The sequence below is a fragment of the Gossypium hirsutum genome, chromosome D01, assembly GCF_007990345.1.
Source record: "Gossypium hirsutum isolate 1008001.06 chromosome D01, Gossypium_hirsutum_v2.1, whole genome shotgun sequence".
NCBI classification, from domain to species: Eukaryota; Viridiplantae; Streptophyta; class Magnoliopsida; order Malvales; family Malvaceae; genus Gossypium; species Gossypium hirsutum.
Window position 1 is genome coordinate 16981275 of NC_053437.1, and position 24424 is coordinate 17005698.

The 24424-nt window shown below is 34.2% G+C and overlaps 3 protein-coding genes across 5 annotated transcripts; 2 read left to right on the forward strand and 1 right to left on the reverse strand.

Moving 5' to 3' along the window:
• Window positions 1-3663: 3663 nt before the first annotated feature.
• Window positions 3664-6698, forward strand: LOC107921216 (uncharacterized). Of its 3 annotated transcripts, XM_041087213.1 has the most exons (7): window positions 3664-4262; window positions 4349-4472; window positions 4792-4966; window positions 5226-5593; window positions 5933-6079; window positions 6176-6258; window positions 6492-6698. In XM_041087213.1, exons 4-7 carry the CDS (start codon window positions 5540-5542, stop codon window positions 6622-6624), a joined length of 417 nt encoding a protein of 138 aa, XP_040943147.1. In that variant the 5' UTR covers window positions 3664-4262; window positions 4349-4472; window positions 4792-4966; window positions 5226-5539; the 3' UTR covers window positions 6625-6698. The 3 variants fall into 3 exon arrangements, with proteins under 3 accessions (XP_040943147.1, XP_016706584.1, XP_016706585.1); XM_016851095.2 differs by lacking the exon at window positions 3664-4262 and having other exon boundaries at window positions 4286-4472; XM_016851096.2 differs by lacking the exons at window positions 3664-4262; window positions 4349-4472; window positions 4792-4966 and having other exon boundaries at window positions 5428-5593; window positions 5925-6079.
• Window positions 6699-9709: 3011 nt separating this feature from the next.
• On the forward strand, window positions 9710-12024 carry LOC107922028 (elongation factor 1-alpha). Its single transcript, XM_016851852.2, has 3 exons — window positions 9710-9850; window positions 10386-10856; window positions 10940-12024. The coding sequence occupies exons 2-3, from the start codon at window positions 10395-10397 to the stop codon at window positions 11819-11821; spliced, it is 1344 nt and encodes a 447-aa protein (XP_016707341.2). The 5' UTR covers window positions 9710-9850; window positions 10386-10394; the 3' UTR covers window positions 11822-12024.
• Window positions 12025-20947: 8923 nt separating this feature from the next.
• On the reverse strand, window positions 20948-23293 carry LOC107921699 (uncharacterized). The gene is made up of 4 exons (XM_016851523.1): window positions 22226-23293; window positions 21665-21946; window positions 21524-21595; window positions 20948-21181 (listed from the first exon to the last, which is right to left on the reverse strand). Exons 1-4 carry the CDS (start codon window positions 23291-23293, stop codon window positions 20948-20950), a joined length of 1656 nt encoding a protein of 551 aa, XP_016707012.1.
• Between the last annotated feature and the right edge of the window lie 1131 nt (window positions 23294-24424).

A 24424-nucleotide genomic window follows, 5' to 3' on the forward strand; every position in this document is an offset into this window, starting at 1 on the left:
ACTGGATATCTAGAATTGATGATTATCATGAGGATTGGTGATTAGTTGCGATTAAACAAAAAAAAAAATTTTGGGTCAAATTATAAAATGTCATGTGTCAAATAGTCAATAGATTAATGTGCCACATCAGCAATATATCAGTGAATCAGCAAAATTTTTAACGTAGGTGACGAATTTGAATAAAATGATCAAAATAGGAATAACAGACCTTGGGTATAGTTTAGATGATCTTCGATCCTGATATTCCTCTTCAATTTATCATCATTGTTATCTTCGAGCAATTGGTTACTTTAAAGTTATAAATTAATCAAATAAATCTAAAATTTTAAAAATAAATAATAAAAATGTATAAAATTATAAAATATATTATAATTCAAACTTGAGAGCCAGTGAGGAAGTATTACAAGCAGTTTTTAAGAAACAAATCGTACAGACTTATGGGGTATGGAAATTACTAATAAAAATTGAATTTCACCAAACCGCAAATTTATGGTGCAAATCATTATCATTATAATCTGATATTGTGTATAGATATAAAAACAAAACCTATCATCCACTTTTACCCTTTAACCCTTGCTTCATATTTGAGGAGTTGAATTAGGCATAAATCTTGATATATAATTGTATATCCAATTGTGTAGTTCAAATAAAAAAATTTATATTATAAAAAATATTATTGATATAATTTTATTAATTATTAATACTTAATTAATTTTATTTATTCTTAATAAGTTGTGTTCTACTTGAACCCAACTGTATAGTTCAAATGAATAAAAACTTAAAAATAATAAAAATTTACTCCAATTTAGTAATTAGTAATATAATGAACTATAAATGGTATTCTTGCTTCAAACTTCTGTTTTTATATATATATATTATAAATTCACTTTTAGATAATATTTTTATTTTTTAAATTTACAAACTTAAAAATATATTTTTATTAAAGTTGGTTAAATCCTTATATTTAGATAGGATAAGGAATAAAAGACCCACTAATATAAAGCCCAATCCGACAAGGCCTAGTTCAAACAACCTAGCTTGGATCACAAAGATGCAACCCTACAACACTCACCCTCACAAACTTTATAATCTTTCTTGTTCCCTTAAAACCTCTGTAACACCCTTGCCTAAATATCAGCTTCTTGGGACTCACACAACCTAAAGAGGATATATTAGGAAGACCCCTTGTTTGCTAGCACTCGTCAATCCATCACATCCAATAACTCCCTCAACTAGTTGTTTTAAGTCAAGTCCAACAACACCTTAGACTAAAACTCACCATTCTACCACAACGGTTAGACTTAGGGATAAAGGCTCATCTTTCCCTTATAAATACCCCCTAGGCGAATGGTAAAGATAGGTCGAAATACTTGGTTTTATTCTACCTAATCTCTACTAGATAACCCACTATTTCTTTGTAAATAACAACTTTCTCGATGTGAATCGCCTTAATAATAGCATGGAGGAGGTTGCCTTTTTCCTTTCAATTATGCAATGTTACTCAGATGAACGCCGTAGTATCTTTAAAGTTTTGGTTTCACCCAATAAGTCTTTTTGAAAGTCTGGTTTCAACCAAGTTCATTTTCAAAAGTTCTAGTTTCACCTAATAAGTCTTTTTGAAAACTCATCTTCAAAACTTCTGGTTCCACCTAGTAAGTATTTATGCAACTTTGTTTTTATCCTGTTTCATTTTCAAAAGTTTTGGTTCTATCCAGTAAGTATTTTTGAAAGTTTGGTTCCGCAAATTTATTTTCAAAAGTTCTAGTTCCACCTAGTAGGTATTTTTGAAAGACTGGTTCCGTCTAGGTTTGCTTTCAAAAGTTCTGGTTCTGCTTAGTATGTATTTATGAAACTTTGGTTTCACCTAGGTTCGTTTCAAAAATCCTAGTTTTGCCTAATAACATTTTTGAAAATTTGGTTCCACCCGGCACATTTTCAAAAGTTCTGATCTTGCACAAGTTCATTTTTACACTTCAGGTTTCACCCAAGTTTAATTTTAAAACTTAGAGGTACTGTCATGTTTTCGTTGAAACCTTTAATAATTTTTCACCGTAATCGAATATCCTTTCTATGAATGAGATAAATTTTTATTTCATAATTGGAGAATTATTGTCAGGTTTGCGTTGGAATTCTCATTTCGTAAACAAATTCATTATGCAAGTTTTTTTTTTTTTAAATAACAAATTTTAAATTCATTAAATCAAGTTAAAGATATCATATGATTAAATAGTGTTGTTTTTATTAATAGATGTCTTAAGGGTACCAACACTTTCCTCACCCATAATCGAACTCCCAAATTTGAATATTAATTTTGTAGACCAAAAAATTTTATTTTAATAATTTTTACTTTTTAAAGGTTTTATTAAAATGATAAATATTCTTGAGGTGGCCAATCAAACCTAAATTAAATTATTGGTGGTAACTCTCATTGTTGTTTTCAAAATTTTGACAAGCTATTTTTATTAATTCTAAAAATGGGACCAACAATAAATAGTATTCTCATCAGTACTAAGTTTACCTAGACTCGTTATTTTATATATACTAATTTTTTATCACGTATATTGCATGTAAATATATATATAATTAGTTTTTATTATTTACTAAAATATATGTATTTTAGATAATTAATGTAGTAATATAATGAAAGACAATTGAAATATATATATACAAGAAATTATTATTGTAAATATACAATATTAAAATAAATTTTTATTTGTATGATGTTTAAAATATGTAAATGTTATAGATCCATGCTTTTTATTCTTCAATTTTCATTGTTTCGATCTCTAAAATATCAATGTAAATAACAAACACCTAGTCTAGTGCAAAACTCCATTTCAAAACACTCTTCATATTCGTAAAGGACCCTAAACCTATTCGTGCATGTAGTGATCAACAGCTAATAAGACGGGTAGATCAAGCGACTATGAAACTTTAGTTGAAATCATAAAATTGAGATAACTTGAGAAGCAATGCATTCAAATAATAGTGTACTATTTTAAAATACACTAAATAATTTTTTTAAATATTTTAATATAATTAAATATAAAAATAATTATATTAAGAATGTTATTAAATTATATTTAATAATAATTATATTAAAATATGATTAAATTATTTATTTTTATTTTTATTAAATTATATTTAATAATAATCTTATTAAAATTTAATAACCATATCTAAAAAATTATGGTAAGGGTATTATGGTCATTTTAGTTCTTTTTCTTTATGCTATTACATATCTATTCTATTCAACCAAACACAATAATACTATTACAGTTCTATTCCATTACATTCAACCAAACAATTGAATTACTGATTATAACTCTATTCCATTACAGCTTTATTACATTGCAACTCTATTCCATTACAGCCCTATTCCATTCTAGTGAACCAAAAGTGCCCTCCATGTTTTTTATTCTGCATGGAGTCCGGTGACGAAATTGACTATGACCAACATTGGGGAGAGGGGAAAAGACCACCTGAGCTTTGGTCATTATGGATTAGCTATTATTAGAAAGCGTGGGATGATTTTTATTTTTATTTTAGATTTTGAATATAAATTCAATTAAAAAAATGTTTAGCTCAAAGTTTTGCAAACCCAAAAGATATACAAAAGAAAATTTGTAGTCTTCCATGAAAACTGTAAAATATATATTGGGTATAGATTTTTTTTTTTGCCAGTTTATATATTTATTTATTTCATTATATATCAAAGATGATCAAAGTTCGATCACCACCACCATCATTCTTACTGAGCAACCAGAAGACAATATAGGTTTTAAGATGAAAAAGAAAATATCAAAAGCACAACATTAAAATCAAACCCCTCTTTAAAAGCAAGCATAAGAATTCAAATTAAGCAACTTATATCCTAGTTGCAGGCTTCGGGATTAGCCAAGAGGTAAGCTTCAACAGGCTTGTAAACTCCCTCACTCCCTTTAATGAGAGCCTTGATTTCGTCTTCAGTGATAACATTATCGCCTATAGTGTAGAATTTCATTGAGCTCTTGCAAATACTCACTCAAAACCAATATCTCTTTCCAGTAACCCAAAATGAAGCCTTATTTGATTCACATGAATGGCTTAGCTATTCCTCCCTTATTCAACACAGTAAAACTATTCAAGGGTTTGGTTGGCTGTAAAACCTATTCCATTAAATAGCCATTACAGCCTGATTCCTCAAAACCATTGAATAGCAATTCAATGCCATCTCTAATGAATGGCTATTCAATGCTTCCAGTAATATACAAGATTATCGTGTGAGTATGAATTTTTTTTGTTTTATTTAAACTTTCTCTTCTTACTTTCTCTTTACCCTCACCATTTTCCCAATATACCTGTGTAGAACGTTTGGAGTGAGCAAGAAGAGGGGTTTGAAAGAACAACAGCAGCAGCCATGGCGAAAGAGATCAACGTAACAAAGAAAGCCTTGATTACAGGTTTAATCAAACCCTCAAGAATGTCTAAGGGTACCTCTTTCTACTCCTTCCAATTTCCCATTACTTTTCTTCCTCCATTTTCTTTCAAGTTTCTAAATGTTGATTTTGGATTGTTATTTTTCATTAGATTTATAGAAATACCTTCTGATCTTTCGAATTTCAGTTTTGATTCTGAATTCCCGTGGAAGAAATTTTCCTCTTTAGGGGGAATCATAGGCATCACAGGAGTTGTGTTTTATGTAGTCTTTCTGCAATGTTTTGCTGGCACTGAAGTTCAACAGTTGATACTCATTGCTTCTTTTTTTCCTAATTTAATCTTAATATGTATTTTTTCTGATTTCCCTTGTAGGGCATTCACTGTATCAGGAAAGCTGAAGCCGGAAGATGCTATTCAGGCTACGCTTTCTTCTTTACCTAATGAAGTTGTGGATACTGTTGGTGTTACAGCTTTACCATCTGAAGATTCTGTTTCAGAAAGGAGAAGGAAGCTGGAGTACCTTGAGATGCAGGAAGAACTAATCAAGGTTGAAAAAGGAATATGTTTTATATTATTTTTCATATGAATAGTCTACTCTATTGTAAGTTGTTTATTATTTTTTGCCTCTTATGGGGCTGAGCTGACCCTGCTTGCTATGAAGGAGTTCAGTATAATCTTAGTTTAAAATAGAGGCATTTAGTCTTGAAGTTTTCTGCTTAGCTTTAAAAAAAAGCTCAAAAGTAATATTCCTAGTTTTATGCAATTCTTTGAATTTCATTAGTTGTTTTAAATTGGTACCTTTGTAGGAGGAGGAAGAGAAAGAAGAAGAAGAACTGGCAAGGATGAAGGAATCTAAGGCTAGAAAAGAGGATGTGGCATTGAAAGAGATGAATGTCCCAACAGCTAGAGAAGCACAAGAACATGCTATAGTAAGAGCGTTAGAAAAAAGAGATCAGCTCTGTCAAATCAGTTGCGCATTGGCTGTTTTAGCTTTAGCATCTGTAAGGACTCTATTTGAAGATTTTTGTCTGTGACCGTTATCTGTTGATTCTGTTCTTCTATTGTTATCTTCCTAGCATTGCCACTTGCAATATGGATTTGACTTCAGTTTGTTCTTAATATGCATTCTGTGAGCAGAGAGCGAGAAGAGTTCCTTGGTCTTGTAAATAAGGAGGTATGTTATTAACTTTGATATTTTTTTATTTGGTTATTGTAAAGAACTGCAAGGGAATGAGGTCAATGCATTATTTTTAAATAGTTTTCTTCAGAAGTCAAATTGAGCTAGTGTAATAGATAAAACATAGTATTTGTGCAATGCCATTCTTTCATTCTTTTGGACTAGATGTTTTAAGCATTGACTTTTCAGTTGTGACTTTGCTAGGTTAGTAGAAAATTTTTTTAGTCTTTATTTGGAACTTCTAACTTGGAAAAATCATTAAAGAAATGGTAAATTTTCTTTTTCTGTTTGTATCCATTTATTTTTTGCTGATGTTGGATTTTGCCAGTTTTGCAGATAGAACTTTATAATAGCATGGTAGACAAAAAGGGTACAGATGGTGAAAAAGATGCCATTAAGGCATATAGAGTTGCAAGAGAGGAAACTGACCATTCTGGTGAAGTGTCTGATAGTGATGAGGTTTCTTCAGTGCTTATTGAAAAAGTATGACTTATTTGAACCAAGTCTTTTCTGACAGTTTATCTTTTCTTATCAGATGTAATTCAAAGAAAAGTATTTACCATTCTTGTCACTCCTTAAGTTGATGCTATGCTCCAAAATCTTGAGAAGGAAATAGATGATGTAGATGCCAAAATTGGTGATCGTTGGCGAGTACCTGACAGGTGAAACTTTGTTTTTGGATTGTTTCCTTTTCTCGTGTCTTGGTTATGTCCTTTGCTGTTGTGCTAACAGTGTAATGTTTTGTTATTATGATGTTATGTTCTGTTATCAAATGGGATTAATGGAATTTTAGTATTGTTATTCACATCAATCATCACAAGAGCATAGTTACTGGCATATTAATTACTACAAGAGCTATGTAGTCAGATTTATGAAAAATGCTCTATGCCTGCAGGGATCACGACGGGAAAGTCACTCCTGAGGAGGTGGCTACTACTACTCAATACTTAAAGGATACACTAGGAAAGGAGGGTGTGCAAGATGGTAATCTGTTGATAAGGAACAAGTGTTTTAATTTAACTATATAAAAATATAAATGATATGTTTATAAAGATGATAATCTGTTGATTCAGCCATGGTTGTAGATGGATCTTCCAATTAACTCAATTAAAGATTATATAAAAGATAAAAGAAATTTATTAAAGGAAGAAAAAGAGTGCAAGGAAAAAACAAATGGATAATGGAACATTTAGCACATTAAATATGTGTTTAAAATAATAAAGTAGTTATATATTATTTTTATAATATTATATATTATGATTTTTATTAATTCATATTTTAATAATAATATTAAGAATGTTATCAAATTATATATTATTTTATTAAATTATATTTAATAATAATTATGTTAAAATATGATTACATTATTTTTTATTTTTTATTAAATTATATTTAATAATAATCTTATTAAAATTTAAAAACAATAATCATCTATTTAAAAAAATTCTACTAAGGATATTTTGGTCATTTAAGTCTTTTTCCTTATGCTATTACAACATGTATTCCATTCAACTAAACACAAGAATATTATTACAACTCTATTCTATTCCATTCAACCGAACAACTGAATTACTGATTACAATTCTATTCTATTACAGCTCTATTCCATTACAGTTCTATTCTATTCTCCCCAACCAAACGTGCCCTGAAGGTAAACACTTTATGAGTAGATGTAATTTCACCTTCATGAATACAAATGTTTCCAGAGTATCATAAGACCCAAATGGCTACTAAAATTTGTAGTTTGTGATCACGTTTATATTTCCCAAATAGGTTAAAAATCCAGTAAATGACAATGTCTTCTTATTATTAATAAACCACATGATGCCAACCTAAACCAGACCTCTTTACCAAAATGGTAGTCATGTGGTAGGGATGAGAGAGGAGCAAGATCGTAAGTTTATCCAAGTTGTGGATTTAATTTAGGGCTATAGATAATTGGAAAGAAATTTAGATTTTGATACAACCTAAAATGTAAACAAATCTAAGTTGGATCTAGAAAAAATTAAATAGAATCAATTAAAATAATTAATTAAAATAGGAAATAAATAAATAAATAAATAAATAAATCAAAGATTTGAATAATTAAACAAGAACAAAATAGAATAAAAAAGAAAAAAGAAGATTGACGAAAAATGGCGTATAAAAGTTTTAAAGGAACCTTGGAAGCAAGATGAACTACAACCCCTTTAAACAACTTTAATTTTTCCCCTAAGAAAGAAAACTTGGTAAGAAAAAACTTAAAGATGATCCCCACAATCTGAAAAGATTACTAAATCACTTCTAAAAGAAAACTCAAAAGAAATTTTTAAATAGAAAACTTAAAGTGAATTACTAATTAATTACTTGATTATGTACAATGAAGAGACTTTTATATAGGCTAGCTAAATACATCTAAATAAAACTCTAAAGTATATTGAAACTCTAGTTAATCTAAACAACAAATAGTTTTAAGCTAAACCTTCTTGTTGATATAAAACTCGTAAGTAACTTAAAATACTTAAAAATTATCTAAAATTCGGAATAAATAAATAATAAAATAATAAAACTTAATAAATACAATATTAGGCTCATGTATAATAAAAATTAAGTCTGAAACTCAAACCCAATATGGTTTAAACTTGAATAAAAAGCCCGAAACTCGTAATCTCCATAATATCCCCGTCCAGAAATTCTGCTCGCGCAATTTTCACTGAAACAGTCATAACTTAAGCTCCGAACTCAAAATCGAGTGATTCAAAGTGAATTTTCGAAGATAATATATAGTTCTTCAATCACTATTAAGACATCTAAGCCCATAAATGCCTGAATCCCATCCAAAAATTTGTCGCAAGTTGACTAATATTTTCAGCTTGAAAATTGACAGTTTAGTTGAATTGACTTTAATAAATTTCAGTCATTCCATGCATGTATTTTCCTTTTCCTCGAAAAGATTCATCCTCAGTTATTATTTTTAATCGAATCTTGGTTTGATTTGCTTGACCTTTGATTATGTTATTGAGCTTTGAGGTAGTATAAGTCCATCACATTCATGAGCTTGAAATTGAGTCTTGAGACTTGCATTATTATGACTTACATGCAGTTATCACAATGCGAGCATCTCGCATTAGAATATATCATTTTGTAACTTAAATTAGCTCTAGTAAGAATGAAGTTTCGTAGAAATTTTGATTTTAACACAATAAAAATGATTGTAGTTATTTTATATATTGTTATACAAAAACATTACATAAATACAAAAAATTTATTTTATTTCTTCTCCATTTTTATTTTCCTCTGTTTTCTCTTTCATTTTCGATAAATAAAAAAAAGTTAATTTTAACCAAATTAAAAGATTTGTACATGGCAATAAATTTTTTTCTAATAAAGATATAGTTGTGTATATGATGCCTTTTAAAAAATAAATGTGAAATTTATTATTTTTAATTTATGTAATTATACTAAATGATTTTAAAAATTAAAATTTTTATTAATCAATTATATATTTGATTATTATTATTTTGATAAAACTTATAAAAGTTATATCTAAGTTAAGTAATATGATGCTATCATGTTAACTAATAGTTAATTACTATTACTTTTTATATTATCACATAATAATAGTAATATACTAATAAATTATATCAAAACGTCGGATTTTATAATATAATAAACAAATGATATTTTTACAATTTCTCAAAATTATTCAAACTCATTAAATCTTAAAAAAAATAAAGTTCAATAAATATTAACTAAGATTTTATATTCATATTGAATTGCACTAATATTATTTAAACTATTAAAATTTATAGATGAATAATATCTTATTATAAATTATTTTATTTTACGTGAAATAAATAAATAAAATTAATTGTATAATCCTTTTCAAAAAAACTAATTGTATATTTTTAAATAATAATTACTTTATTTAATTAAAATGAAATAATTAAATGTGTCATTGGTGACAAAAAAGGTTTGTTAATAAATAAGTGGAATGCAAAATGACGACGTTTCGCCAGTAGTTTAGATGCGCTTAGTATCCACGGAATTCCCAGAGAACCCCCGGCTTTGACTGCAGTCAATGAAACGAAATGCAAGGACAATTTCGTAAAACTGCCCTAATTGAATCTCCTTGTGTAACCCTAACCCTAGCTCTTGTTGCTTTTGCTCAATATATATAGCAGGCAGAGCCCTTAGCTCTTAGCCCAGTTCTTCATTTTCATTTTCTTGTTCCTTCCTTCGCCGTCTATTGCTTTTTGTTACCTCGATTTCAAGGTTAGTAGTCTCTCTCATCCCATTTTCCCTTCTGTTCTTCTATTATTTTATCGAAGATAATGATATGAGGCTTTGTTTATATGTGTAGATGGATTCCTTTTGTGTTGAAATTTGTGATTTGTTTGTTGATTTCAATCTTTATTTGAGATTCGATTTTTGTTTTCTCTTTCAATGTTGATTTCGGGACAGATCTTGTTTTTATTGGATTGAATCTAAGATAATAAGGTGATCTGAAATTATTTTGCTGTATATTTTGTTTACTTATTTTTCGGGATGATACTGTTTGCCTTGGTTAAGGTATTGTCTTCTCATCGGCTTTTTTATTATTATTCAGCATAACCTTAGTTGAGACCATGTCTTTCTTCATCTCTGACTTATTAATTTGAATCAGCGTAGCTCTGACTTTAGAGATCTGCTTTCTAGCAGTTTTTAAAATATTTACATTTATGATCCATGTGAAATTTCAAATGTACTTTTTTTTGAAAATATTTTGATTTAACTGTTCCCCTCTTTTTGTTTTCGTGGTTCTGTACAGTGAATCAGAATGGGTAAGGAAAAGACTCACATTAACATTGTGGTTATCGGCCACGTCGATTCTGGGAAATCAACCACCACTGGCCACCTGATTTACAAGCTTGGTGGTATTGACAAGCGTGTGATTGAAAGGTTCGAGAAAGAAGCTGCTGAGATGAACAAGAGGTCATTCAAGTATGCTTGGGTGCTTGACAAGCTCAAGGCTGAGCGTGAGCGTGGTATCACCATTGATATTGCCTTGTGGAAATTTGAGACCACGAAATACTACTGCACTGTGATTGATGCACCTGGACACCGTGACTTTATCAAGAATATGATTACTGGTACGTCACAGGCTGACTGTGCTGTTTTGATTATTGATTCCACCACTGGTGGTTTTGAGGCTGGTATCTCCAAGGATGGTCAGACTCGTGAGCACGCATTGCTTGCTTTTACCCTTGGTGTCAAGCAAATGATTTGCTGTTGCAACAAGGTAAAAATCATTATCTGTTTTCATTTCGTGTTATTGGAGTACTTCAATGCTAATGTTTGTTGTGCTAATTTTTTTCTTTATAGATGGATGCCACTACCCCTAAATACTCGAAGGCTAGGTATGATGAAATTGTGAAGGAAGTCTCTTCCTACTTGAAGAAGGTGGGATACAACCCTGACAAGATTCCATTTGTTCCCATTTCTGGTTTTGAGGGTGACAACATGATTGAGAGGTCTACCAACTTGGACTGGTACAAGGGCCCTACTCTTCTTGAGGCTCTTGACCAGATCAATGAGCCCAAGAGGCCTTCAGACAAGCCTCTCCGTCTCCCACTTCAGGATGTGTACAAGATTGGTGGTATTGGAACTGTTCCAGTTGGTCGTGTTGAAACCGGTGTCTTGAAGCCTGGTATGGTTGTGACATTTGGCCCTTCTGGTCTGACAACCGAAGTTAAGTCAGTTGAGATGCACCATGAAGCTCTTACAGAGGCACTTCCTGGTGATAATGTTGGGTTCAATGTTAAAAACGTTGCTGTTAAGGATCTCAAGCGTGGTTTTGTTGCATCCAACTCCAAGGATGACCCTGCTAAGGAGGCTGCCAACTTCACTTCTCAGGTCATCATTATGAACCACCCTGGACAAATTGGAAATGGATATGCTCCAGTCCTTGACTGCCACACATCACACATTGCTGTTAAGTTTGCTGAGCTTTTGACCAAGATTGACAGGCGATCTGGTAAGGAGCTTGAGAAGGAACCCAAGTTCTTGAAGAATGGTGATGCTGGTATGATTAAGATGATTCCTACCAAGCCCATGGTTGTGGAGACCTTCTCTGAGTACCCACCCCTGGGTCGTTTTGCTGTGAGGGACATGCGTCAGACCGTGGCTGTGGGTGTTATCAAGAGTGTCGAGAAGGAGGACCCAACCGGTGCCAAGGTCACCAAGTCTGCTGCTAAGAAGAAGTGAAGAGGCCAAAAGGTTTTAGCCGTGAAGCAGATTGAGTGTTTTATCTTTGGTTATATGTGGTTTGAAGTTTTTGCCTGTTTTATGTAGGATTTTTAAAGTTTGAGATGCTTTGGTTTGCCAAGGCGTCTTAGTCAAGTTTTGTGTCTGATCTTGCGGAACTATACTTTGTTTTTTTCTATATATTTGTCTGTTTCATTTTTCTATTTTACTAGTTGCATTTAGACCTACAATTTTGCGATAAATGCTGAAAAATTTATTGAACATCACTAAAATGGGCAATTTACTAAAAAAGTTTTTTTTTTAATATTTATTGAAATGGGTTGATTTTTTGATTATTTATTGGAATGGGTTATTTTTCAAGAAATTGCGTTTACGTCAGCGCGAATGTATCTGAATAATAATTTTATTTTGCAATGTTGCATTATTTAATGTACTTCCTCTGTAGGTGTTTCACAAGATCATCCCAAAATGGATTCAGCTATGTTAGCTAGCTTGATACTGTCCACGATAAAAGCAGATCCTAGGACTTCAGTGCTGGTGATAATTGCCAATATCCGTAGCCAAATGGGGTACACGCCCTCTTACCGCAAGGCTTGAATAGCTAAGCAGAAGGCGTTGGAGAAGATGCATAGTGGATGAGACGCCTTATATAATGAAATATGGCAGTGGTGTTAGGTGCTAGAGAGATACGTCCCAGGTGCCATCACAGACTTTGAAACGGAACATGCGTACTACAACGGCCGATTGCTACGTGGATGCCAAGTGTTCAAACGCCTATTTTGGACCTTTAAGCAATGCTCAGATGCATTTCCATATTGCAAGCCGTAGGTACAAATTGATGGTACCTTCATGTTTGGTAGGTATACTCATCGGCTATTAGTTGCAGTGACATAGGACGGCGGTGGGAGAATTTTTCCAATTTCATTTGCAATAACACCGGGGGAGTCATCTGATGATTGGAATTTCTTTCTCTCGAGGTTAAGGAGGCATGTGTGCCCCCAACCTGATATCTGTGTTATTTTAAATCGAGGCGCCGGTATACTAGCTGCATTTGATCGAGAGGGAAGCTTGTGGCAGCGCACACCCATAGATATTGCCTAAGACACGTTGCTTCGAACTACTACAGGCAATATCCATCTAAGAGCGAACGACGACAAGTGACCAACATGGGTATTTAGTTTATAACTGTATTATTTCGTTTGTCAATTTGAATTAGTTTTATTGGTAGAAGTGGTATAAAATATTCGCTATGATCTTATATTGGCAGGGTATGAAATAAATAAAGATCATTTTGCCGAGATGTTGGCAATTTTACGATCCCAAAACGGAGAAGGGGCGGACTTCCTTTGTAACATATGTTTCGAACAGTGGGCACAAGCATACGACGGAGGCCTACGATATGGCCATATGACGTCGAACCTGGCAGAATGCATAAATTCTGTTCTTAAAGGAACGTGCCATCTACCGATAACATCGGTTGTGCGAGAGACATATTTTCGTTTGGCGGTGCTATTTCCAAAGCAAGCAGCAACTTATGCAGGCCAGATGCAGGGTGGCCATGTATGGTGTAGTAAGGTAGTTCAAGAAATTAACAAGGCGAAGGCGAGGGCAAACATCATGCACACAGTGTCACGATCGAGACAATTTGTGGTTACGCGTGACGGAGTTTGACAGACCGCACCAAGGTGTTGTTGGCGGGTAATATCGTGTACACTTGCGAAACAGGACTTGTGACTGTGGGAAGTTTGATGCACTTCGTTATCCATGCGCTTATGTTATTGCAGCTTGTCAGAAACTCCGTCTGGATCCGATGAGTTATGTGGATGAAGTGTACAAATTAGAAAACATGTACAACGTATGGAGACACGTTTTCCCACTGGTCCCAGATGAACGTAAGTGGCCGCCCGTATCTCTTGCTCCTTTTAAGGTGTTACCGGATAGAGAATTGCGTCGCAAACCAAAGGGTCGACCTTGCTCCACTAGAATACGGAACAATATAGATATCCGAGAAACAGCTAGTCAACAGAAGTTGTGCAGATAGTGTAAGAACCCAGGCCATACAAGTCGATCATGCCCTAATCGCAATAGTTGAATGTAATTTTAGAAAAAAATTATTTTATTCAATTATTAATTGATAATTGTATTAATTGTTAGTAAAATTATCAAATTAGTTTAATTTCTTAATTGTTAGTACCAGTCAAAACATTTTACCAAATCTAACATTATGTAAAATTATGTAAGATTATTAAGTTCCAAAATTTTGTTAATGGTTAGTAAAATTATCAAATTATGTAAAATTATGTAAAATTATTAAGCCAAAATTTTTTTAATTAAATTAGATAAAATTATCAAATTATGTAAAATTATTAAATCCAAAAATTGTGTTAATGGTTAGGGTTTTTTATCAAATTATTTAAACTTATGTAAAACTATTAAGCCAAAAAAATTTTAATTAAATTAGGTAAAATTATTAAGTCCAAAAATTGTGTTAATGGTTAGTAAAATTATCAAATTATGTAAAATTATTAAGTCCAACAATTGTGTTAATGGTTAGTAAAATTATCAAATTATGTAAAATTAGGTTAGGGTTAGGGTTTTTAATTAAGTTAGGGTTTTTAATTAAATTAGGTTAGGGTTAGGGTTTTTAATTAAATTAGGTTAGGGTTAGGGTTTTTAATTAAGTTAGGGTTAGGGTTAGGATTTTTAAGTAAGTTAGGTTAGGGTTAGGGTTTTTAATTAAGTTAGGATTTTTAATTAGGTTAGGTTAGGGTAAGGGTTTTTAATTAACTTAGGGTTTTTAATTAGGTTAGGGTTAGGGTTAGGGTTTTTAATTAAATTAGGTTAGGGTTAGAGTTTTTAATTAAATTAGGTTAGGGTAAGGGTTTTTAATTAAATTAGGTTAGGGTTAGAGTTTTTAATTAAGTTAGGGTTTTTAATTAAGTTAGGTTAGGGTTAGGGTTTTTAATTAAGTTAGGGTTTTTAAATAAATTAGGGTTTTTATTACATCAAATTGAACTTCTATTTTATTATATTAAATAAACTTCTATTTTATTACATCAGATAATAAATTTAAATACGGTAATCAATGTCTATGCCGGGGGATTCAGTTTCATATGGCGGCCATCAACGGTTACGCGCTGGATTCCTCCTTCCTCTAGCTTCCAGCGGCGGTTGTTCTTCCTTCGGTGGTGATTGTGGTTCTTCCAGTTCGACATCTGGTTGTCGGACTTGGGACGATGATCCACCTTCAAAGAATAGCGTATGTGGAGATGTTGGATCATGAACGGCGACAGTGTTTGAAAGCCATACGTTGGTGGCGAGTGGTAAAAAGGAGAGCTCCCCGACGGCCCTCTTGCGATCCCTCCTGCACCGCTGGCCTAGATATCGGCGGTCCGCTCGGCATAACAGGAAATGGAGCTGAACCGGGCATTTGGCTCCAACCTGCCATAGGATTCGAAAAAGGATACATGTAAGGGTTAGGGTACATATAAGGGCTAGGAAACACACTTGGCATCATAGGGAAAGACGGTTGCGTGGGTATCATCTGTTGAATTGCTGCGTCAGGTGACTGCGTCGGTGCTCTCGTTGGGGACGGTGATTGCATGGCCACTAATGATGAGTCGGGTGACTGTCTGGGCGTCGTTGAGGGGCTGCCTTCGTAGTCTTCTCGTCTTGGATTTAGAGGCCCGCGCCTTTCCCTTCCGACACGTATTTGCCGCTGCCTCTCCTCTGGCGTAAGTAAATACAGCTTGCCATGGATCCTAAACCATGGCATGTATTCTGGAACGCACGCTAACTCCAGAATGATGATTTGTTCCCGAGTAGGTAGATATTCATGCTGATTTTCCCACATTTCCGTGTACTCGGACCAGTATCTAGGCCAATCTGTACCTAATAGCCGAAGGTCGATTTTGTGGTGATCGTCAAACACCTCAAGGTCCGCAGGAATCGGTTGTCTACATCCAAACTGTTGTAGCACTCTATCTGTTTAGTGGGGCTCCACGGTTGCATAGTTGATCAACACCACTTTCGCGTGCCAATCGTTCGGATTTTGTAAAAACTCTTCCGGGATTACTGCCCGAATTACCGGATCCTCGTATAGTGTCCGTTGAAACTATATGAACATGATAGAAATATTAGTTATATACATAATACTAAATACTAAATACTAAATATCAATCGACTAGCGAATGTATGGAAATATCTATTTGCAATAATACTTACTTCTGCTTCCGACCGTTGCTCCAATAGAAGCCGTATATCTTTAAGTTCAGACGGTAATCCACGATAACTTGCCGGATGGTTCCACCTAATTAAATAAATTTTTAGCATACTTTTATTCTTACAAAATCTACATAATAATTCAAAAATGTAATATAAAATTTACCTCGTTACGAGTGAGAATGTATATGGGTGGTTCACTCGAGGACGTAGAAATGGAAAGCGAAACCGTGCCCATGATTGTAGTAGTGACAGGCAACCTCCGATGTGTAGCGACCTAAAAATTTCGTGCACGGGCGCTAGTCGAAGTGATTATTGAAAATTTGAAAATTGAATCTCGACTTTATTTGAAAAAGAGTCGCCACCGATCTTTTTTGTAGGTGTGATCGGACACCTACAAAATTCTCTTTTTAGAAGAAAAATTTATTTTTAAACTTTTCTAAAAAAGAGGTAATTTTAGGTCCACGTAAAAATCCAGAGAAAATTAGGGTTCGGGAGTCGGTTACGCGCGAGGAAGGTATTAGCACCCTCGCGACGCCCAAAATTGGTATCTCGTTAAACGCGCGTTGTCTTAATTTTCAAAAATACTAGTTCAATTTAATATTTAATCGTGATTCGATTGAAACACGAGAATCTTTTGTTTTGAAAACACAAGAATTTTGAAACACAATATTTTTTGAAAATACGGAATTTTTTTTGAAACACGAGAATTTTGGAAACACGAAAATTTTTGAAAACCTGAAAAAAAATTTTAACACGAAAATTTGCGAAACATGACAATTTTTAAACATGAGAATTTTTTGAGAACACGAAATAAAACACGGAAATTTGTGAAACACAAGAAAAGTTTTTAAAAGCACGGAAATTTTTGAAATACGAGAATTTTAAAAACATAAAAATTTACAAAACACGAGAATTTTAAAAATACAGAAATTTTTGAAAAAATAGATTTTCTTCTCTTTTTTTTTGATAACACGAGGATTTTTTCAAAAAACACGAAAGTTTATGAAATATGAGAATTTAAAAAATACGAAAATTTACAAAACACAAAAGTTTTTGAAAACACGATAATTTTTGAAACATGAAAATTTTTGGAAAACGTGATTTTTTTTGAAAACATGAAAATTTTTGAAACACCAGAACCTTTGTAAACAAGAAAAATTTTGAAAACATGAAGATTTTTGAAACACGGGAAATTTTGGAAACACGGAAATTTTTAAAACACAGGAGTTTTTGAAAAAGCAGAAATTTTTAAAACACGGGAGTTTTTGAAAACACGAAAATTTTTGAAACACGATTTTTTTTAAAAAGTACCGTATTTAACACGAATCAATGATATTCATCCCTACATGGCGATGAAATCATCGAATTAGTGCTAAATCGATTCAACTTAATATTTAATCGTGATTCTATTAAAACAGGAGAATTTAAAAAAACACGAGAATTTTAGAATATTTTCGATTTATTTTTAAAAGGGCGTATCGTGTTTAACACAAACCGATGATATTCACCCAACATAGCGATGAAATCATCGATTTAATGTTAAATCGATTCGTTGCCTTATTTATTGAAATTATTTAAATTTTAAAAAATTGAAATTAAATTAAATTAAAAATATGAAATACAAAAATATAAAAATGTATAAAGTGCTATTAATATTAAACGAAATATCATAAAAATACGAGCATTAAATTAAAAGAGAAATAAACGAAATTACCGAAAAGATCTGAAAACACGAGCTTCGTCCAATGGGTTACGCAAATTGAACCTTTTTCTTTCTTTTCTTTCTTTTTTTTCTTCTTTTTTCCTTTTTTCCTTTTTCTTTCTTTTTTTCTTTCTTTCTCTTTTTTTTCTGTTGGGCCGGCCTGTTGGGCTTGCACACCTGCTGGCTGCTGTTGGGCTGCCTGCGCACTGGGCTTGGCTGCTGGGCTGGTGCATTGGGCTTTCTAAAAAAAGGCCTGCTTTCTTTTTTTCTGGGCTACTTTGCCCCTTTTTTTTGGGCTTGTTTCTTCTCTTTTTTTTTCTTTTTTTTTGTTTTTGGTTTTTTTTTCAGGAGGCTGCTGTGTCGGGCCTTGGGCGGCCGGACGGGTCGGGTCGGTTCGACCCGACTGCTTTATTATTTTTCTTTTTCCTTTTTCTTTTTCTTTTTTTTTTCTCTTTTTCTATTTTCTATTTTTTTCTATTTTTCTTTTTTCTTTCTTCTTCTTTCTTCTTCTTCTTCTTCCTTCTTTCTTTCTTTCTTTTTTTTCTTCTTCTCTCGGATCTAGCCTCCTCCACCGCCGTCGAAGCCACTGCTGCTTCTGCCCGCTGATGTGCTCCCGACGCTTCCCTTCTCTTCCTCTCATTTCCCTCCTCTTTTCTCTTTTTTCGAAGCTTTTTTCTCTCTTTTTTTTGCTTGCGATTTTTTGCTTCTTTGCTTCTTGGTTTGTTTTGCTAGGTGTTGGGACGGCGGTGACGATGATGTCGTGGTGGTGGGCACGGTGGCGCGCGGTGGAGCTGCTGTTTTTTGTGTTTTGTTTTGCTCAAATTTTTTTTTTTTTTTTGGTTTTTTGCTTCCCCCTCTTCCCTTTCAATTTCCTCCTTTTAATCTCCTCACTTTGTCTCCTTTCTCTTTGTTTTCAGGTGGCAGAGGAGCAATCATGGCCTAGGGAGGCTGCTGGAGTAGCTCGGCTGCCGCATGGGTGATTTGACAAGTCCATAAGGACTAAATTGCATATGATGCAAAGCTTCTGGGGCAAAAGTGTAATTTTAGCAAAAATATGGGCTAAAATGTAATTTCTTAAGAGTTTAGGGGTCAAAGTGAAATTTTGAGAAAGTATAAGGGTCGAAATTTAATTTTAGAAATTTTTGGGGTCAAAATGTAAATTTTAGAAAATTTTAAGGTCAAAATGTAAATTTTGAAAAGTACAGGGGTTAAAATGCAAAAAAAAATTAAAAATTCTTTTTTTTTAACACGAAATTAATCTCGGACAAAATTCAGTGATTACAGCTGTCTCTCTTTGCTCATCGCTGTGAAACAGGGATAGACCAAAGACTAAAAAGCACTGAATTTTGTTCGACCATCCAAAATTTCCTCTTTATTTGAAAAGCAGAAATCGAGAACAGCTCGGCGTGCGAACCGAGACTCAACTCACCTCTTGGATTATGAGTTTATCTTCGAAAAACAAAAATCGAAAATACATCGACATGTGCCCCGAGGCTCAACTCACCTCTCAGAATATGAGTTGATTTTTGAAAAACATAAATTGAAAAATAACTCGGCGTGACCCGAGGCTCAACTCATCTCTCGCATTATGAGTTGATTTTTGAAAAATAGAAATTTAAAAGAAATACCTCGGCATGGTCCAAGGCTCAACTCACCTATCGCAATATGAGCTGATTTTTGAAAAACAGAAATTTAAAAGAAGTACCTCAGCATGACCCGAGGCTCAACTCACCTCTGTATTATGAGTTGATTTTTGAAAAACGGAAATTTAAAAGAAATACCTCGGCATGACCCGAGGCTCAACTCACCTCTGTATTATGAGTTGATTTTTGAAAAACGGAAATTTAAAAGAAATACCTCGGCATGACCCGAAACTCAACTCACCTCTGTATTATGAGTTGATTTTTGAAAAACGGAAATTTAAAAGAAACACCTCGGCATGACCCGAGGCTCAACTCACCTCTATATTATGAGTTGATTTTTTTAAAAAAGCAGAAATTTAAAAAAAATACCTCAGCGTGACCCGAGGCTCAACTCATCTCTGTATTATGAGTTGATTTTTTGAAAAAAAATAGAAATTAAAAAAAATACCTCAGCGTGACCTGAGGCTCAACTCACCTCTGTATTATGAGTTGATTTTTTGAAAAAAGCAGAAATTAAAAAAAATACCTCAGTGTGACCCAAGGCTCAACTCACCTCTGTATTATGAGTTGATTTTAAAAAAAGACATAAATTAAAAATACCTCAGCGTGACCCGAGGCTCAACTCACCTCTGTATTATGAGTTAATTTTTTGAAAAAAAGTAGAAATTTAAAAAAATACCTCAGCGTGACCCGAGGCTCAACTCACCTCTGTATTATGAGTTGATTTTTTGAAAAAAACAGAAATTAAAAAAATACCTCAGCGTGACCCGAGGCTCAACTCACCTCTGTATTATGAGTTGATTTTTTGAAAAAAGCAGAAATTAAAAAAATACCTCAGTGTGACCCGAGACTCAACTCACCTCTGTATTATGAGTTGATTTTTTGAAAAATCAGAAATTAAATTGAAAAAATACCTCAGCGTGACCCGAGGCTCAACTCACTTCTGTATTATGAGTTGATTTTTTGAAAAAAACAGAATTTTAAAAATATTTCTTGAAAGAAACAGGGTTTCAAAAAAACCTCAAGTGAAACTAAAAACCTTCTTCTTCATTGATTCTGTGCAGCTTTCTCCTAGTATTCCTTGCTCTATTGGTATACCTGTATATGTCATGTATGATGTTATTACAATATGCACATGTTTGTCCTAAATGCTTTTGTGTTTACATGATCATGTAATGCACCGTGGGCTGTTTGTCACGTGCCCCACTTTTGATTTTTGTGAGGGTCCGCATTCATTTCCTCAATTCTTGACTTTTCTCTCTAGTTTTGTACTCATCCTCAAGTTTGGTGAGTAACCCACATTTCTTCGTATATCACCCTCTTGCCCCCTGTTGAACTTTTTCTTGCTTTAGGGTCCTTGTATTTATCAAGTTCTCATTCAGTTAATGCTCAACATTCCCTTTGTTTAGAGTATGTCATCTTACTATTTATCATTTAAATGAATCAAACACGAGATGCATACAAAAGACAAAGTAGGCATGAAAGAAATACCTCGCATTCATTTTTTAAAAGCAACAAACAAAGGAAATTGACAAGAAAAGTTTAACAAATGAATCGTCATAAAGAAAAGAAAGCGAATTCAATGGCAAGAAATGTTCCAGATATCCAATGCATGAACTTCTCCACGTTTCTTCGTCCAGGATCCTTTCGAGCACGGCTTCTGTATAGAAGATTTCGAGCTTCTGAGAATGCTTCAAATATAGCGACTTCGTCGTTCAACTCCCCGTTCAAGTCACTTTGCTCCTTTAAGCCCGAGCCCACTTTGTTAGGACGCCCTTTTGGGTTTTCATCCTAATCCCTTTTGTTCATCAAGATGCCCTTTTCAGGTTTTCATCTTGATTTTTTTCTCTTCTTTTTTTGTTTTTTCCCCTTTTTGTTTTTTCCCCTTTTTGTTTTTTGTTTTGTCTATTTTTTTTTCTATTTTTTTCTGCTTTTTTTTATTTTTTTGTTTTTTTAAGTATAATATTTCTTCACAGTATCTAAGTTCACTGGATTAGGTAATTCCTTCCCGTCCATCTCAGTGAGAATAAGAGCCCCTCCTGAGAATGCCTTTTTTACAACGTATGGCCCTTCCCAATTTGGTGATCATTTTCCTCGAAAGTCCTTTTGTATTGGGAGGATCTTTCTTAGTACCAGTTCCCCTTCGCGGAATTCTCTTGGCCGCACCTTTTTATCATGGGCCGTGATCATTCTCTTCTGGTACATCTGTCCATGACAAATTGCCTTCAAACGTTTTCACTCAATAAGATTTAGCTGGTCATATCGAGCTCGAACCCATTCTGATTCTTCTAGTTTTGTCTCCATCAAGACACGTAGGGATGAGATCTCCACTTCGATGGGCAGAACAGCTTCCATTCCGTAGACTAGAGAAAAATGAGTTGCCCCCGTAGATGTTCGCACAGAGGTGCGGTACGCGTACAAAGCAAATGGTAGCTTCTCGTGCCAGTCTTTATATGTCTCATTCATCTTCCCGATAATCCTCTTAATGTTCTTATTAGCCACTTCTACTACTCCGTTCATCTTCGGGCGATAGGGTGAAGAATTATGATGCTTTATCTGAAATTGCTCACATACTTCTTTTATCATCTTGTTGTTCAAATTTAAAGCATTATCTGAAATGATTCTTTCAGGCAGACCGTATCGACATATGATCTCCTTTTTTAAGAACCTACAGACTGCAGCCTTGGTCACATTAGCAAGCGAAATGGCTTCTACCCATTTTGTGAAGTAGTCTATAACCACAAAGATGAATCGATGTCCATTGGAAGCTTTCGGGGAAATTGGCCCTATAACATCTATGCCCCACATAGAAAAAGGCCACGGAGAAGTCATGACATGAAGGGGTGATGGAGCTGCATGAATTTTGTCGCCATAAATTTGACATTTGTGGCACTTTCGTATGTAACCAATGCAATCCCTTTCCATTGTCAGCCAATAATAACCAAGTCTCATAATCTGCCTAGCCATGGTGAAACCACTGGCATGTGTTCCACAAATTCCTTCATGAACCTCTTCAAGTATCTTTCTAGATTCAACAGCGTCCACGCACCTCAGGAGCATTTGATCTTTTCCCCTTTTGTATAGAATATCCCCGTCAAGAGCAAATCTAATCGCCATTCTCTTGATTGTTCTTTTGTCATTCTCGTTTGCTTGCTCGGGGTACCTTTGATTCTTGATATACTCCAAGAAATCATGGAACCATGGTCGTTCATCTGACTCCTCCTCAATGCTAAAACAGTGTGCAGGGGTCTCATATATACTCATTTGGATGGGCATTATCTCAGTTTCTCTGTTTGCTTTGAACATCGAAGCCAAGGTGGCTAGGGCATCAGCTAATTGGTTCTCCTCTCGTGGAAAGTACTTAAAAGTCACTTCTTTGAATTCTTTGACCAATTTCGCAACGAGATCGTGGTACTTGACTAATTTTGGATCTCTCACTTCCCAATCCCCACGAATTTGATAAATGACTAATGCTGAGTCCCCATGCACCTCTAAAATTTTGATCTTCCTTTTGATAGCTGCACGAAGCCCCATGATGCAAGCCTCGTACTCCGCTATATTATTGGTACAGAAGAAATCCAATATGGCAGTGAGTGGGTAATGGTCCCCTTCAGGTGACACTAAGACTGCTCCGATCCCATGCCCAAATGCATTTGATGCACCATCAAAGCTCATCTTCCATGACTTTCCTTTTGATGACTCGCCCTCTTTTTCTGAAATGCACATCAAATCTTCATCTGGAAAATCAAATCTCAAATGTTCGTATTCCTCTGTTGTTCGACTTGCCAAGAAGTCAGCTATCGCGCTTCCCTTTATCGACTTTTGGCTCACATATACAATGTCATACTCAGTCAATAGGATCTGCCATCGGTCCATCCTCCTTGAGAGTGCAGGTGACTCCATCATGTACTTTATTGGGTCCAGTTTTGAAATTAACCATGTCGTGTGATATAGCATGTATTGCTTGAGCCTTCGAACCGTCCAAATCAAAGCACAACAAAACTTCTCAATTGAAGGGTACTTTGCCTCTTATTCTGTAAACTTCTTGCTGAGGTAGTAAATTGCCTTTTCTCTTCTCCCTGACTCATCATGTTGCCCCAGTACGCAACCCATTGAGTTCTCAAACATGGTTAGGTACAATATTAAGGGTTTTCCAGGGGTCGACGGTACTAGAAGAGGAGGATTAGACAAATACCGTTTTATCTTATCGAAGGCCACTTGGCACTCTTCGTTCCATTCTCCCGGGTTATGCTTTCGAAGGAGTCGAAAAATTGGATCACACTTATTGGTAAGTTAAGCAATGAATCGGGCAATGTAATTCAACCTTCCTAAAAATCTTCTGACTTCTTTTTGTGTGCACGGAGGAGGCAATTCTTATATAGCTTTTATCTTATCTGGATCAACCTCGATACCTCTTTTACTAACAATGAAACCTAGAAGTTTTCCTGAGGTAGCCCCAAACGTACATTTGGCCGGGCTAAGTTTCAACTGGAACTTTCTTAATCTTTCGAACAGCTTCTTGAGGTTCCTAACATGCTCTTCTTATTCCCAAGATTTGGCAATCATATCATCGACATAAACTTCTATTTCTTTGTACATCATGTCATGGAACAGCATCACCATGGCTCTCTGATATATTGCCCCAGCATTCTTTGATCCGAACGGCATTGCCTTGTAGCAAAAGGCCCCCCACATTTTTATGAATGTAGTTTTCTCCATGTCTTCGGGAGCCATCTTTATAGAGAATGCTTTGCCGTATTATCCACCAAAGTGTCGATGTGTGGTAAAAGAAAGTTATCCTTAGGGCTTGCTTGATTCAGATCACGATAATCCACACATTCGCACTTTGCCATCTTTTTTCGGTACCGGGACTATGTTAGCCACCCACTCTGGATATTTGGAGACTTGTAGGAAGCCAGTGTCGAATTGTTTCTTGACTTCTCCTTTTATTTTCAACAGCATTTCAGGTCTCATCCCTCTTAGCTTCTGTTGAACAGGTTTGCATTCTGGTTTCAGTGGGAGCTTATGAACGAC